Here is a 14425-nt window from a genome sequence, read left to right as displayed (position 1 = left end):
GGCTGAAAGAGAAAATTGCTGATGACAGTCTCAATGATGACAGTAGTTCATCATCTAAACACAGCACGGATACTGGCAGCAGTGCAGCCAAACTGGACTGAATCATTTCATTGTAATGTCGACAGGGCTGCGCTAGAGCGCCTATCTAAATTCATCTACCCGACTTGAAAAGGTGTATTTTGTATTTGTTCGTACACAGCAAAAAAAAATGTAATATCGATCAACGTAATTCAAGTTGACGTATGAAATAATGATGTAATAGCAAAAAGCAGATACAATATTACATCAATGGATGTAATTTTGTTCGCAAAATCGATGTACATCGTACAATGTGATATTACACAACCGATGGATTGACCTGGTTGCAGCAGTTTCGATGTAATATTCAACAACTTTTTTTGCTGTGTATTGATGTATTTTTAAGTTTTGTGTATTTTTGTTTATGAAATGTATTGGTGTTCATTATGAATTGTGTTCGTATTGGTGTTCATTATGAATGTGTTTTTCATGTACAAAGGATTTACCTATTTTTTGTGTATTTTCCGATATTTGTATTTACAATTCACACATCGTGGGTCCAGGTCGAGTCAAGGTATACATAAAAACCCGAGATTTGGAACAGCTTAAAAAATCATTGTGGACATTTGTTCACATTTAATCTCGCATATAATCACCATTTACCTGTTACCCTCCCTGGCAGACGAGAGAGCTACGTAGGTTGAAGTCAATCAAGAGAGCAGCATTGAGAAGATTTACGAAGTATCGCACGCTTCCTATGAAACTACATTATGTAAGGCTGAATCACATGTACCAGCGAGTCAGTCGTGAATGCTTTTCAAGTTTCCAACGAGGCATTCAGCGCAAACTTAAGCTACACCCGAAATCCTTTTGGAACTACGTGAACGAGCAACGCAGGGAATCCGGCCTCCCATCGTCTATGGAATTCAACGGAGAAGTTGCTGCCACTGTTCAAGATATATGCCACCTTTTTTCCGAAAAGTTTTCCAGTGTATTCACTAATGAGACACTAACTGACGACCATATTAACCTGGCTGCCAGGAACGTTCCAGTAAACGATCAAACGCTGGGTGCAATTGATGTTAATGCAGAAATGATGTCTAAGGCTACGGCTCTGCTCAAGTCATCCTTCAATCCTGGACCTGATGGAGTTCCATCTGTATTTTTGAAGAGACATATTGCTAGCTTGTTAATTCCGCTTCTTCGTCTGTTCCGAATGTCTCTCTCAGGTGGCATATTTCCATCTGGCTGGAAATTTGCACACATGTTTCCCGTCCACAAAAAGGAAGGAAAAGAGCTGTGGATAACTATCGAGGAATTACATCGTTAAGTGCCGTTTCGAAGCTATTCGAGCTAGTGATTATGGAACCGTTGCTGTCCCATTGCAAGCAGTATTTGAGTGCTGATCAGCATGGGTTTACTGTCGGCCGCTCTACAACTACCAATCTGCTGTGTCTCACATCGTATATAACCGAAAGCATGTCGGATCGGGTTCAAACGGACGTTATTTATTCAGACCTATCCGCAGCATTCGACAAGTTGAACCATGCTATTGCGATTGCTAAACTCGGCAGGCTCGGTGTATGCGGTAATCTTCTGAGTTGGTTTCGATCATATCTTACCGGTCGGCAACTAAAAGTTGCCATAGGAGATTGCAGATCAGCTAGCTTCTTCGCCACATCAGGTATACCTCAGGGAAGCCACATGGGACCGTTAATTTTTATACTGTACTTCAACGACGTGCATCTGGTCATCAAAGCTCCTCGGTTATCATATGCAGATGACCTCAAAATCTTTCTACGAATCTGCTCCATTGCTGACTGTCACTTTCTTCAACGTCAACTGAATGTATTCGCTAGTTGGTGCAGGTTAAACAGAATGGTAGTGAACCCAGCCAAATGCTCCGCTATTACGTTCTCACGAAAACAACAACCGATAATATTTAGCTATGACCTGCTTGGCTCGACAATCGAACGCGTGAATCAGGTGAAAGACTTGGGTGTGATCTTGGATTCGCAGCTTTCATTCAAGCAACACATTGCATATGTTGTTGATAAGGCGTCAAGAACTTTAGGGTTCATTTTTAGGATAGCTAAAAACTTCACTGATATCTCCTGTCTGAAATCTCTCTATTGTTCGCTTGTTCGATTGACGCTTGAGTATTGTTCAGCGGTTTGGAACCCAAACTACAACAACGGTGCCGAGAGAATTGAATCTATTCAACGTCGCTTTCTTCGTTTTGCGTTGCGTAGATTGCCTTGGAATGATCCATTTCGATTGCCCCGTTACGAAAGCCGTTGTCAACTTATCAACCTAGAACTTCTCCGGGCTAGAAGAGACACAAGCAGAGCCCTAACCGTGGCCGATATCCTGCAAGGAAGGACAGATTGCGAGGCTATCCTGAGGCAAATTGACCTGAATGTTCATCCCCGACCGCTTCGTAATAACCTTTTGCTAAGACTGCCTCTACGTCGCACAAATTATGGAGCGTACGGTGCGATTTGCGGACTGCAGAGAACATTCAACAGAGTTGCATCTGTTTTCGACTTTCATCTCTCCCGTGATGCGCTTCGTCGAAAGTTTTCTTCTGTTTTTCGCCGGCAGGAGTTAAAATATTGACTATAAGATATACGTTTTTTAATGTTTTTTTTTATGTTATGACCATGCTTGAATGTATTTTTTTTACCATAGTTGATAAGGTTTAAATCATTGAGGCTTCATCCAGCCTGTTGATGTAAAATAACAATAAGTATTTTTTATAGTTTTACAATTGTAAATCACCAATATTACCAAACATTCTGCTATTCTACACTCGATTCTACATAAAGCTACTGATGTTCAGAAACTTTTACCTCGACATTAACTACAAACTACAGCCCGAAAAAAAAATATTTTACAAAAACAACGAAATTACACTGATTTTTACAGATTTTTACTGTTGAATTTCGAGTACATTAAAATCTATTGTTAAATTGTTGTACGGGAGAAAACGTTAATTTTGATTTTTAACGATACAATGCTCATTAGACTGATGCAAAATTTGACTTTTTCGCTCCACAGTGCTTAAATGGTTTCAAATTGGGTCCTGATTAGCCTCCCAAAGTTACAACTCATTTGGTTGGAAACAGACTTCGCACAAGACATTTGAAGTTTGCATGTAAATTACTATGGGAAATCTCAGCTTTTTTGTTCATTGCCTTCTAGTCTTTTTTCCATATTGAGCTGCGAAACAGTTCGATAGCCATTCTTATAGAAAATTTTCTCAGCTACAACTTTGCTCAAAATCGTTTCTATGTAAAACGAGACAGGAAAAAGATATTAATTATTTAAGAGATTGGTAAACTTATGACATGGACAAGCAGCTGCTCTGTAGGCAACACTGTATTTTGCAGTGTGACATAGTAGACATGATTTTTGTGTCCTATTCAACGCCCCAGAAACATCAATGTTGCCTGCTGAGCAGTTGATTGAGCATGATCATAAGACATCAGCGCATTGAACCATTGATAACTTTCGATTCTTGCATTTAATCAAAAAGTGGTCTTCAGCAAAGTTGTAGCTTAAAATTTTTTTTGAAGCAGACCAATATGGTGAATTATTAGATAGACATGAACAAAAATCTTGGGTTTACCATAGTAATTCCCATACAAACTTTAAATGGTTTGTGCGATCTCAGTTTCTCACCAAATGGGTTCAAATTTTGAGAGATTAGTCAGGATCCGATTTGGAATCGTTTAAGTATTGTGGAGCGAAAATTTCAAATTTTGCATCACTCTAATGCTCATACCCATACCATGAAAATTATTGATATTATGGAAATCGACATAAATTTTCAATGTTTTGACAGTAAATATTATGTTTTTTAATTGGATTGTTATACGTGTGTGTGTACGGTAACTGCAACAATCAATACGAAACTATCGATTTTAAATTGGCTCACTACTTGACTAGCCTATTGGTTCCAAGCTAACGATTAACGTACCCAATTCTAGTTAAAATTCCAGTACTACACTATGTTTGTTTTGAATCGCTATGAAAGTTTGACAAATAAAATGAGAGGTTCGTGGATTTTGCTATGTTTCGAGGGGTGCATCAATTAGCTTGGGACCGAAGAGAGTACCAGAGCTGAGCCAAAAAGATGAGCACGTTTCTTCGGGACCTTCTGGTCTTATGGCTGTAAGCTCCAATCGGTATTATCCTCGGATTAAATCCTGATCAAGAATGTCCGGCTGCTTTGATGTCGGCATCAGAGTTATTCTACACGATGCTATGCAAACAATTCGCAGATCTTTCAAACAGGGACGGTATTAAAAGTTAATCCGAGTTATAGCTTACCGCCATTAGAGTTACCTCTATGGTAACAGCAAGTCCTGATTTTCATCAACAACAGAATGCCTGATTGTCTTCTTTATTAACGTATTCGAGTCTCATTCATTGAAAATACTTCGTTTTAATTTTATTCATTTTTTTTTAAGGAAAATAAACTTTGTTATTCTTTCGAGTTACTCTTAACAGCCATAAAATTGGTAAAAGGCAAACGGTGATTGATCTAAATTATTGGAAGCGCATAAGCTGCACAGCAAAAAAAAATGTAATATCGATCAACGTAATTCAAGCTGATGTATGAAATAATGATGTAATAGCAAAAAGCAGATGCAATATTACATCAATGGATGTAATTTTGTTCGCAAAATCGATGTACATCGTACAATGTGATATTACTCAACCGATGGATTGACCTGGTTGCAGCAGTTTCGATGTAATATTCAACAACTTTTTTTGCTGTGTGGATTAAAATTTTGAAAAGTTGTGCAATATTTTTCGGAGTGTATGAAATTGCTTGACAGAGGCTAAAGTACAGCCCTGCCTGATTACGCTGGCAGCCGTGAATGCAAAACAATCATTCAAACTGATTATTTTGATCCAATCGCAAAATGTAACGCATTTTGTCTCAGTAAAAAAAGAAGCGAATTCCTGTGATTTGTTTTAACGGAAATAAAAATGTCCCGAAAGTCGTTTCCTTCCAACACCCAGCCGATGTACGTCCTGGAAGAATCGTTTTACCCGGATGCCTGGCGAGATGATTCGCGGATGGGAGTGCTGCTGACCGAATTTCGAACCCGAACGGTTAATCCGGAAAACTATGACTCAAAAATGAGATTCTGGAAGGAGCTGATTGTGAAATACTGCGGACACGAAGGATCCGGATCGGTGTCGATTACCGAACTCAAGCGAGTGTTCAAAAGGAAAGGTACGAGCCCGTACTGTCTATCGACGGTTTTCGAAGATATGATGAAGGAAGGGCAGCTTGTGGCTAAAGTTGAATTCTTGAAGATGCCTCAGGAAACCTGGAGCGGCTGGGCAGTGGATGTGATGGTGAAACGGCCCTTTGGTTGGGGATTCGGTAAGGTGAAGGAAAAGTTGGTTGGCAATGTTCAGGATGAGAGTGCGGAATTTATTTGCATGGAAGTTATAAAGGTACCTATGTTCTGAATTTTTGTTTTCTCAAGGTTGCCTAATAATTTGAAAATGTTGGTTTCAGAGTCAATCTAATATGTTGGAGAAGCTGATACAGAAAGAGAATAAGTACAACGTTCTCCTATCTAGAAGTAGTCTTACGGAGCTAGTAAAAAAATTGAACCTTTCTGGTGAAGCAATTGATCTCGTGCTGCACCATTTGCTTTGCCGACAGCGAGTCTTTATGGAAAAACTACCATCCGAAGAGGATCATGAGAAAAAGGTCCTGCTAAAATTCGCGGTACCTGGAGCGCAAGCCCAGCCCATTACGGACATCGAACGATCCATCTACAATCTGGAACAAACCGAACATGATCTTATGAAGGTCATCGAAAAGCTAGAGCAGAATATCTCCGACACGATGGTGGCCGTGAAGCAGAATCTACGGGACGGAAAGAAGCAGCTGGCTAAATCAAATTTGAAAAAGATGCACCTTCTGGAAAAGAACCTGGACAAGAAGATGAACGTATTGGATAATGTGCAAACCATGGTGTCTCGAATTCACGACTCGCAGAGCGATAGACACGTTATCGATGCATACAAGATTGGCTCGAATGCTCTGAAGACTGCGTTTGCCGATTCCGGTATTACCTTGGACAGTGTAGATGACACCCTGGCGGAGATGAAGGAGGTAAGGAGGATGACTTTAGTTTCAACCCGATTTCGTACCATTTGCACAACTTATTTCCTTTTCACAGATTCTGGAGCAACAGGATGAGATGCAAACGATGATTAGCACGCCACAAAACACGGACGTCGACGATTTGGAGCTGGAGCAAGAGCTCTCCGATTTGATCGATGTGAATTTGGCTGCGAACAATATTGTGGCCCCACCGGCAACACCCGGAGTGGCACCCCCCACTATCCCTGGTGCAGGAGGACCCGGCCAACCTACTCTCGCACAGTTGAATGAATTCGATAAGGAAATCGAAAAGAGATTGTTGGCCTTGAGAATGGATGTACCGTCACCGCCCCCGTCGGATACCTCGATCAGTGCTGGGACGTCAGTCCTGCCAAACAACAATCTGCCTTCCACACGTCCTGCGTTTATGTTGAATTGAATTTTTTTTTTATTGAGTCTAGGCTTCAATTATTTGGTTTGCTTTCGATTATTGATTTTCAATATTCTGCCTGTACAATCTTCGAAGTCTCAGACAGGGTTGTTACAACTGATGCAGATATCAAAGAAAATGATTGTTATGATTGTATTTTTCAGCCGTTAATTCACTTTTAATTCAAGTGTTTGTACCAGCTATTTTAAAAATATGTTGTTCAGCAAGTTTTTGGTCGATACATATTGTGAAGAATCTGAATACAGGGTTGACCCAAATAAGTGAAGCAAAAATAAAGAGGTGTAACTTTGAATCGGAAAGATATTTTGGAATGGTTCTTTTACGGGGGTTTGTTTCTAACACCTTAGGAATTCATTAATTTTGTTCTGTATAAGTTGCTTTGAATTTGTCAATCCCCATTAGAGAAGATCCTTCCTTCTTTTAAACATGAGCAGTTCTCTCGAGAACTTTTGAATATTATTAGTACTTGAATGCTTGATGGGAAATCATATAAGAATATCAGATGTTTCAAAAATTTGTTGAGAGTTCTACAAAGTTACAAATGCTGGGGTCAAAATAAGACTATTTTCAAACGATTCGGGCTAGCGACGTTAGGGAAAGTGTCATTCGGACAAATGTTATATAATCGTTATTCATACGTCAAATTGTCGGCGCCGCCGGGATGTTCTGATGTATAACATCTCTGAAGGGAAGTAAAGCCGTTGGTCCCCGGTTCATGAGTTGATGAGTCGATATGTAGGGTCCAGGTATGGGAGCTGCCTCCCTGGCACGTCGGTAGCATTGGTGCTCGGCACGGAAAACAAGATCGACGGAAAAAAACAAACCAAAACGAAAAAAAAAAAAAAAAATGTGTGTTGAATGGGTGCGATATCCTACGCAGGTGTGGAAGCTGCCTTTCTGCACATTCGATTGCCGTCAGTGGATGGCAATCGATGTCCATCGGTGATTGGCACTAGATTGCGGAACAAAGACCGACGTTACATAAATGAATGAAAAACTGCCTCGGTTATTTGGGACAACCACCCTGTATACTAAATAGAATATTAATACTCCCTTACTTGATATTTTGTAGCTTGATATTTGCCCTAATTCGATGAAATTTAAAGTGCCTTCAATTTTGCAAACATTGCTCTCTCCCTAAAGAAGGTTACCCAATTTATTCCGGTAATTTTAGATAAAGCAGTTGCATTAAAATTTATTAGTGAGATTCAAAATTAAGCTTAATTGTAAAATTGTGATCTGCTTCAAACATTTTTGGATAAAATAACATGTGAGTTTTTAAATCAATAAATCATAAAAAAAATATTCAACTTGACTAATTTACGAATTTACATAAATTCTCATTTCATGTCAAAATTATAACTTAATATTTATTTATTTTTTTTTTTATTTCGAATATTTCCTTAATGTCCTGTAATCAGACCTGGTAAAAATCACGGCCGTCATGTGACAATGAGAAAACAAGTCCTGTCACTATCACGAGCTACTACCTATCATTAGCTTTCTTGTCATTTTCCAATGATCAAGCTCTCATGAGAATAATTCTTATGCGGTTTTTACATCTACATTTCTAAATGATTTAGATTAATTCAAGCAAGTAACCGTATGTAATCGGTAGAGTGAATATATTATTACGAATTTCTCGGTACAAGTAACTTTAAAAACAAAAAATGAGTTAGTAATAACGATGTCATGACGAAAAATTCGATGAGATTTTGAAGAAAATCTCTATCATCGTTTTCTCATCCGATGACAGTGACAGAAATATCTCTGTAAATATCGCGTGGTATCTTTCATTGAAAATGACATTTGTCAGCCCTGCCTGTAACTCGATACTTCTCTAAGTTGATGGTCCCTTGAATAAAGAGTAAGGAAGAGTTGACTGTATTTAGAAGTTAATTTTAAATCAATTTTGAAAATCATTTCAATAGATTTTTATTTACTGCTTTTCGAAATCTCCTAAAACTTTGAAAAATCTCGGGGTTATCGGAACTTAAGAAAACAAGAATCCCGAGGAATTTAAAGATATTCGTCATTTTTAGAACTACAGTAGAAATTCACTGGTTGGGTCACCACCTTGGCCCAACCACAGACAAACTACTGTAGTTCTTTAAATAAAACAAACTTTAAAATATAGTCACAGAACTCACTAACGACATCTCACGAGCTAAAGGCTGTACTCGAAAAAAGTTAGACACAAAAATGGTCGCCAAAAAAAAAACATTTTAAGTCGGATTATCTTCAAACTTTCAAGGAATAAACTACAACATTATGGTTAGGTTTCTACTTCGTTGCTTTATTGGATCTCCGTTCCATAACCGAGTGCCGGCACCTGGCCCTTGACACCCATCCATGGGTTGACGTCTTTTGGTAAAAAAAAATATTGTTGCCTCTGTACCAGTCTCACACCGGCCGCGCGTAGTGGCCGAATGCCAAATCCAGCCAAAACAGCGTCTCGCCTCCGTGAGCCCGCAGGAAGGGTGAGAGAGGTGCTTCTGGAGGCACTCGTCCCGGTAGATTTGCCTGTTGATGGTACCCGTCGTGATGTACGGCTGGCTCATCTTGCCGCACCCACAGATAGCCTGCCAAACCGAGAACTTTTTGGCGAATTAGTGCGCTTTCTTCTTCCTTACCTCCTCAGGAACGGCCAACCGTAATGTGGCAACGTAAAACTCCTGCCTCGGCAACAACTTTGATGTAAGTCTCGTCGTCCATCACGACGCACCTCGGATTCGGTAGCCACTCCCGGTACAGCCTTCCTGACGGGGGTTTTGGCTCTCGTGTTTTTTTTTTGTCGTTCAAATTTTGTGCCTTCCGGAACTTGTAGACGTAGATTCCGGCACGTTTCATCGTTTTTTGGACAAACCAGATGGAAACATTCGGCTTCTTCACCGCATCGTGGACCGACAGCATTACGGAAAAAGTTTCGAGCGTGACAACACGTGTTTTTTCAAGCTAAGTGAATTTTTTCAAGTATTTGCGGATAATTTACGGATTTCGATTCAAGTGTTGAGAAATTGACAGACGTTTATTTTTGGAAGTAATTGTTTTACTGCGGAAGTGCTAAATAGAGTCGGAGAAGAGATTTGTTGAAAAGAGATTTGGGGGAAAAGGTGTACAAAAGCGGTACCGCCATATTGGAGGACGCCATGACATAACCTCATAAAATGGCAGATCCAACAAAGAAAAGCCCGGATCCTCCCGGGAAAAAGTATGAGATATGTGAATATAACCACACCGACAATGCCCCATATCCCTGCCCATATCGGATTATTGCCGAACTCGAAGATGACCAAGGAACCTGCAAAATTAACAAACTGACGCTAGGAAAGATACTTTCCGCAACAGCAGAATACAAAAACAATGTCACCAACATGAGACCCCTGGGACAAAAGAAAGTGTTGATTTTTGTTAAGAATTTTGAAGTGGCCAACAGAATGCAGAAAGACGAGAAGTTGAAGGAACAAAACTACAAGTTGTATGTTCCCAGAAGCTTCATTTCAGTCACTGGAGTTGTGGCTGGAGTGCCTACCGATATGACCGTAAAGGAAATCAAGGAAAACATGCAATGTCTAGTTCGAATCTTGGATGTCAATCGGCTTCACCGCTTCGTCGACAATGTAAAGACTGCTAGCAACAGGATCAGTGTTACTTTCAGAACAAGTAAGCTGCCAGAGGAGGTCAAGCTTTACTGCTGCCTTAACAAGGTGATGGCGTTCATTAACAAACCGGTTATCTGTCACAACTGTCTCCGATACGGACACAAGACAGACTCTTGCCGATCGAAAAAGCGATGCACGGTGTGTGCACTTCAACATGAAGGAATGGACAGTGGAGACTGTCCAAACCCAAAGAAGTGTATGTACTGCAAGAAGGCACACAGAACAACGGACAGTGAATGTCCAGAATGGTCAAGGCAAAGGAACATCAAAACCATCATGTCCAAGACGAACTTGACATACATGGAGGCACGGGAACTCAATCCAGTGTTGACCCAAAATCGATACGAAATACTCGAAAACGTGGAAGAATTCCCGACACCCGCAGACAGTTTCGCTGATATGGTTGCAGGCAACTTCAAGACTAAGAATCCACATCAGTATCGAAAGGAGAGGAACAAGCGAACACTACAACAGGAGGATGTCAACATCGCGGATAAAGTTCAAGTATTTGCTGACAAGAAGAAGAAGACGGATCAGGAAGGAGAGAAGAATGGCGTAGCTCTATTTAACAAGTATCGGGTGACGGACTTCGACCGCTGGGCTCAGAAATTCGAACAACTTCGTCAACAGAACATAACTCAACAGCTCGGTGCAACCGGAATGGACGTAGCAGAATCAAATAATGAAACAATCAACAAGTGTAACATGCCCAGCAGCTCCCAAACTGGAAAGCTGATGGGTTGGCCGGACTTCATACACGAAACGGATAATGTGAAACCGTGAGTAGTAACGTAATGATCAACGAACTTAGAATATTCCAATGTAACATACAAAGTTTACAAAAAAATAAGGAAGAACTATCTAGAATTCTCATACAAGATCAATATCATGTAGCGTTAATATCAGAAACATGGAGTAAAAAGGAACTGGAAGATACAAAGTACAAAATATCTAACTTTTATACGTATTTAGACTCTAGAGCAGACGGAAAAGGTGGTGTAGCCATCATTATCAACAACAAATATAAATCAAGAGAAATATCAGTCCCCACTTTCGATAAAATACAGTGCTTAGCTAGACAAATAGTATCTTTAGACCTAGTAGTAGTATCTATTTACATTGCTCCTAATGTAAACAATACAGACCTCAAAGCGAGCTTAAGGCAAATATATGACAGGATCAAGTGCTACCGTAAAGTTTTCGTTGGCGGAGACTTCAACGCACACCACTTTACATGGGATAAGCGAATTTCGGATATCAAGGGTGCCATAGTAATGGATGTAATCAACAAATCAAATTTCCTATTACTTAATAAAGGAGACCCTACTTTTGTTCCGGCGGAGATGAATAAGCGATCAACGACCATAGACTTGGCTATGGCAACGTCAGCTTTATATCAGGATTTGGAGATGAATGTTTTGGATCACGGGATAGGAGGCAGTAGACATCTTGCATTGGTAACCACACTGCATGGAGTGCCAGACAAACCAAATCGACATTTCATCAACAAAAAGAAAATCCATAAGCAACTTAGGAATTTGGATACGAACGAAATAGGAAACCTGAAAGACCTGCAAAAGAAAGTAAAAACAATAGTTAAAAACTCGAAACAGAAGGATAAATACAACCCAAAGTTCTGGTGGAACGAGGAGGTTGAATCAGCTTGGAAGGTCAAAAACGAAGCCCGAACTCGCTACAATAAAACGAGTGGCATTACGGAGCTATTAGAATTCAAAAGGGCAGAATGTTTATTCAACAAGGTGAGAGAACGGTCCAGAACAGAAAAATTCAACGAATTCGTAAAATCTATAGATCCTTCCACACCATCTAAACTTCTATGGAGTGACATTAGAAGACTTACAGGCAGACAGAAAAACAGAACAGGTAATGTTTTGATTCATGAGGATAGGAGTTTAGCAATACAGTTCATGGATAAGCATTTTCCACTAGAGGACGGGATCGATACAGAGTACAGTCAGTACTCAACAGATCGCGACATCATCAACAGCGAAAAATGGAACTACTTTTTGGAAAAAAAGAAGAAAGCTTCTGCTCCAGGTCACGACGGAATATCTTATGATATTCTGAAACAAATTCCTAATGCAATACAGGATACAATAATTCGGGAATTGAACGGGATATGGCGAACGGGCAGAATACCCGCAGAGTTGAAAACAATATCTATAGTGGCTATACCCAAGTCAGGCAAAAATCCGGAAACTTTGGAAGGTACTCGACCGCTATCAATGCTAAGCTGCCTAATCAAAACACTGAATGCGGCCGTACTGACGGAATACCAAGAGTTCTTGGACAAAAATCAACTATTACCGACACTGTCTTTCGGATTTCGAAAGAAGTTATCCACAAATACATGTCTGTCTTTTGTAACTAATGAAATATCTAGGATTAAAAGAGACAAGAAAGTTGCAGCGGCCATATTTGTAGATTTGTCTAATGCTTTCAACATGGTTAAAATTGATACGTTGGAACAATTACTTATCGAGCAAAGAACTCCCCAAGAATTTTCAAACTACTTCATTGCTTTCTTAAGAGAACGAAGACTACAACTACAAGTAGGTAGCGAGATCATTACAAGAACTGTTAGTAACGGTCTTCCCCAAGGAGACATACTATCTCCTACATTGTTCAACGTATATACCGCAAATCTTCACTACATTAGAATTGATGGCGTGATCCTGGTGCAGTACGCGGACGATTTCGCGATACTATTGGAAGGAAAAAATATTACAGATGTTCAGAAGAAAGCACAGGAATTTGTAACACAATTTGAAGAAAAAGCAAAGCAATTAAATTTTGTTATTAACACCGATAAAACCAAAGCTATGGTTTTTCAAGCAAACGATAAAACTCTAGACGTAAAAATTAACGGTAAAAACATTGAAACAGTCAACACATATAAATACTTAGGTATTACTCTTGACAAATCACTTCGATTTCGAACTCACATTCGCGACCTGAAACGACGCACTATAGACAGACTCAACATGATCAAAGTGATCAGTAGTGCTCGCGGAGGAGGACACCCGAGTACCCTGGGACTGGTTTTCAACGGGATTGTAAGAAACTTCGTAGAATATGGTTCTGGAATCTACGGAATTGCCAGCAAGAGCAATCTTGAAGCTCTGAAAGTCGTTAACAACCAATGCCTTCGAAAAATTACAGGCTGCACGAAGAGCACACCGTTGAATACTCTACATGCAATAGCTGCACAGGAACCTCCAGAGTTCAGGAGAATATACATCATCGGAAAGGATTTAGTTAAACAATGCCACAATGGATCTGTGGTATGGAATCAACTAGAAAATTCGCCACAGAAATATACGGAAGGCTCCAATAATTTTACGTTCATAGAAAAATTACTAGAAGAACACAGACCTATTTTCAATTTACTATCACGATCAGTGAGAAGCACAGATGCAAGGAACTACGTAGCTATCGAAACTAATTTGCACGACGGAAGTTGGAGAAAAAAAGTAACATCAGAAGTTGTCCTTAGACAGCTCACACTAGGATTGATTCACGGGAAGTACGCTGGACGTCAAATTATTTACACTGATGCTTCCAAGTATCAGGATACATGCGGCATAGGTGTATTCCATGAAAGAGGACATTTCCGACTATCATTGAAGTTACAAAATCCAGTTTGCATCATGTCAGCAGAAATTGAGGCTATATACGTTGCTCTTCAATACATTACACGCAATCAGCTACAGGATACAGTTATAATGACTGATTCTAAGTCTGGTTGCCAATTTATCCAGAATGAACAATTAGCTCGAGAGCGTCATGAAACCGTGGAGAATATACTTCGTATGGCGTCAACATCGCGAACCAGCATCCAATGGATCCCTGGACATGTGAAGATTGCAGGCAACGAGATAGCGGATCAACTGGCGAAAGCAGCAATTATACAGGACACAACAGCTAAAAACAACATTTTCACCCACGACGCGATTAATTACTTCCAACAGGTTGCTGAGATCCGTTCTCAAGAATGGTATGTGAACTACACGGCGGAGCTAGGAAAAGGGCGAAAATACTTCGCATTACAAAATACAATCCCAGAAAAGCCATGGCACCACGGACTGGCTTTAGAAAACAGTGAAGTTCGCACTTTAAATAGGATTTTTTCGG

General features: G+C 40.0%; 2 protein-coding genes across 2 annotated transcripts; both read left to right on the top strand.

The window, feature by feature from the left end:
- The first annotated feature begins 4921 nt into the window (after positions 1-4921).
- Positions 4922-7404, top strand: LOC135709246 (charged multivesicular body protein 7). Its single transcript, XM_065231531.1, has 3 exons — positions 4922-5496; positions 5561-6166; positions 6234-7404. The coding sequence occupies exons 1-3, from the start codon at positions 5020-5022 to the stop codon at positions 6594-6596; spliced, it is 1446 nt and encodes a 481-aa protein (XP_065087603.1). The 5' UTR covers positions 4922-5019; the 3' UTR covers positions 6597-7404.
- A 2733-nt stretch (positions 7405-10137) lies between these two features.
- LOC135709261 (uncharacterized) lies at positions 10138-11527 on the top strand. The gene has a single exon (XM_065231560.1). The coding sequence runs from the start codon at positions 10145-10147 to the stop codon at positions 11051-11053; it is 909 nt and encodes a 302-aa protein (XP_065087632.1). The 5' UTR covers positions 10138-10144; the 3' UTR covers positions 11054-11527.
- Positions 11528-14425: the final 2898 nt, after the last annotated feature.

Source organism: Ochlerotatus camptorhynchus, unplaced genomic scaffold, assembly GCF_037179485.1.
Source record: "Ochlerotatus camptorhynchus isolate MF236.1 unplaced genomic scaffold, CSIRO-AGI_Acam_v1.1 ptg000357l, whole genome shotgun sequence".
Classification (NCBI taxonomy): Eukaryota; Metazoa; Arthropoda; class Insecta; order Diptera; family Culicidae; genus Ochlerotatus; species Ochlerotatus camptorhynchus.
This window is presented reverse-complemented; position numbering and strand designations above follow the sequence as displayed.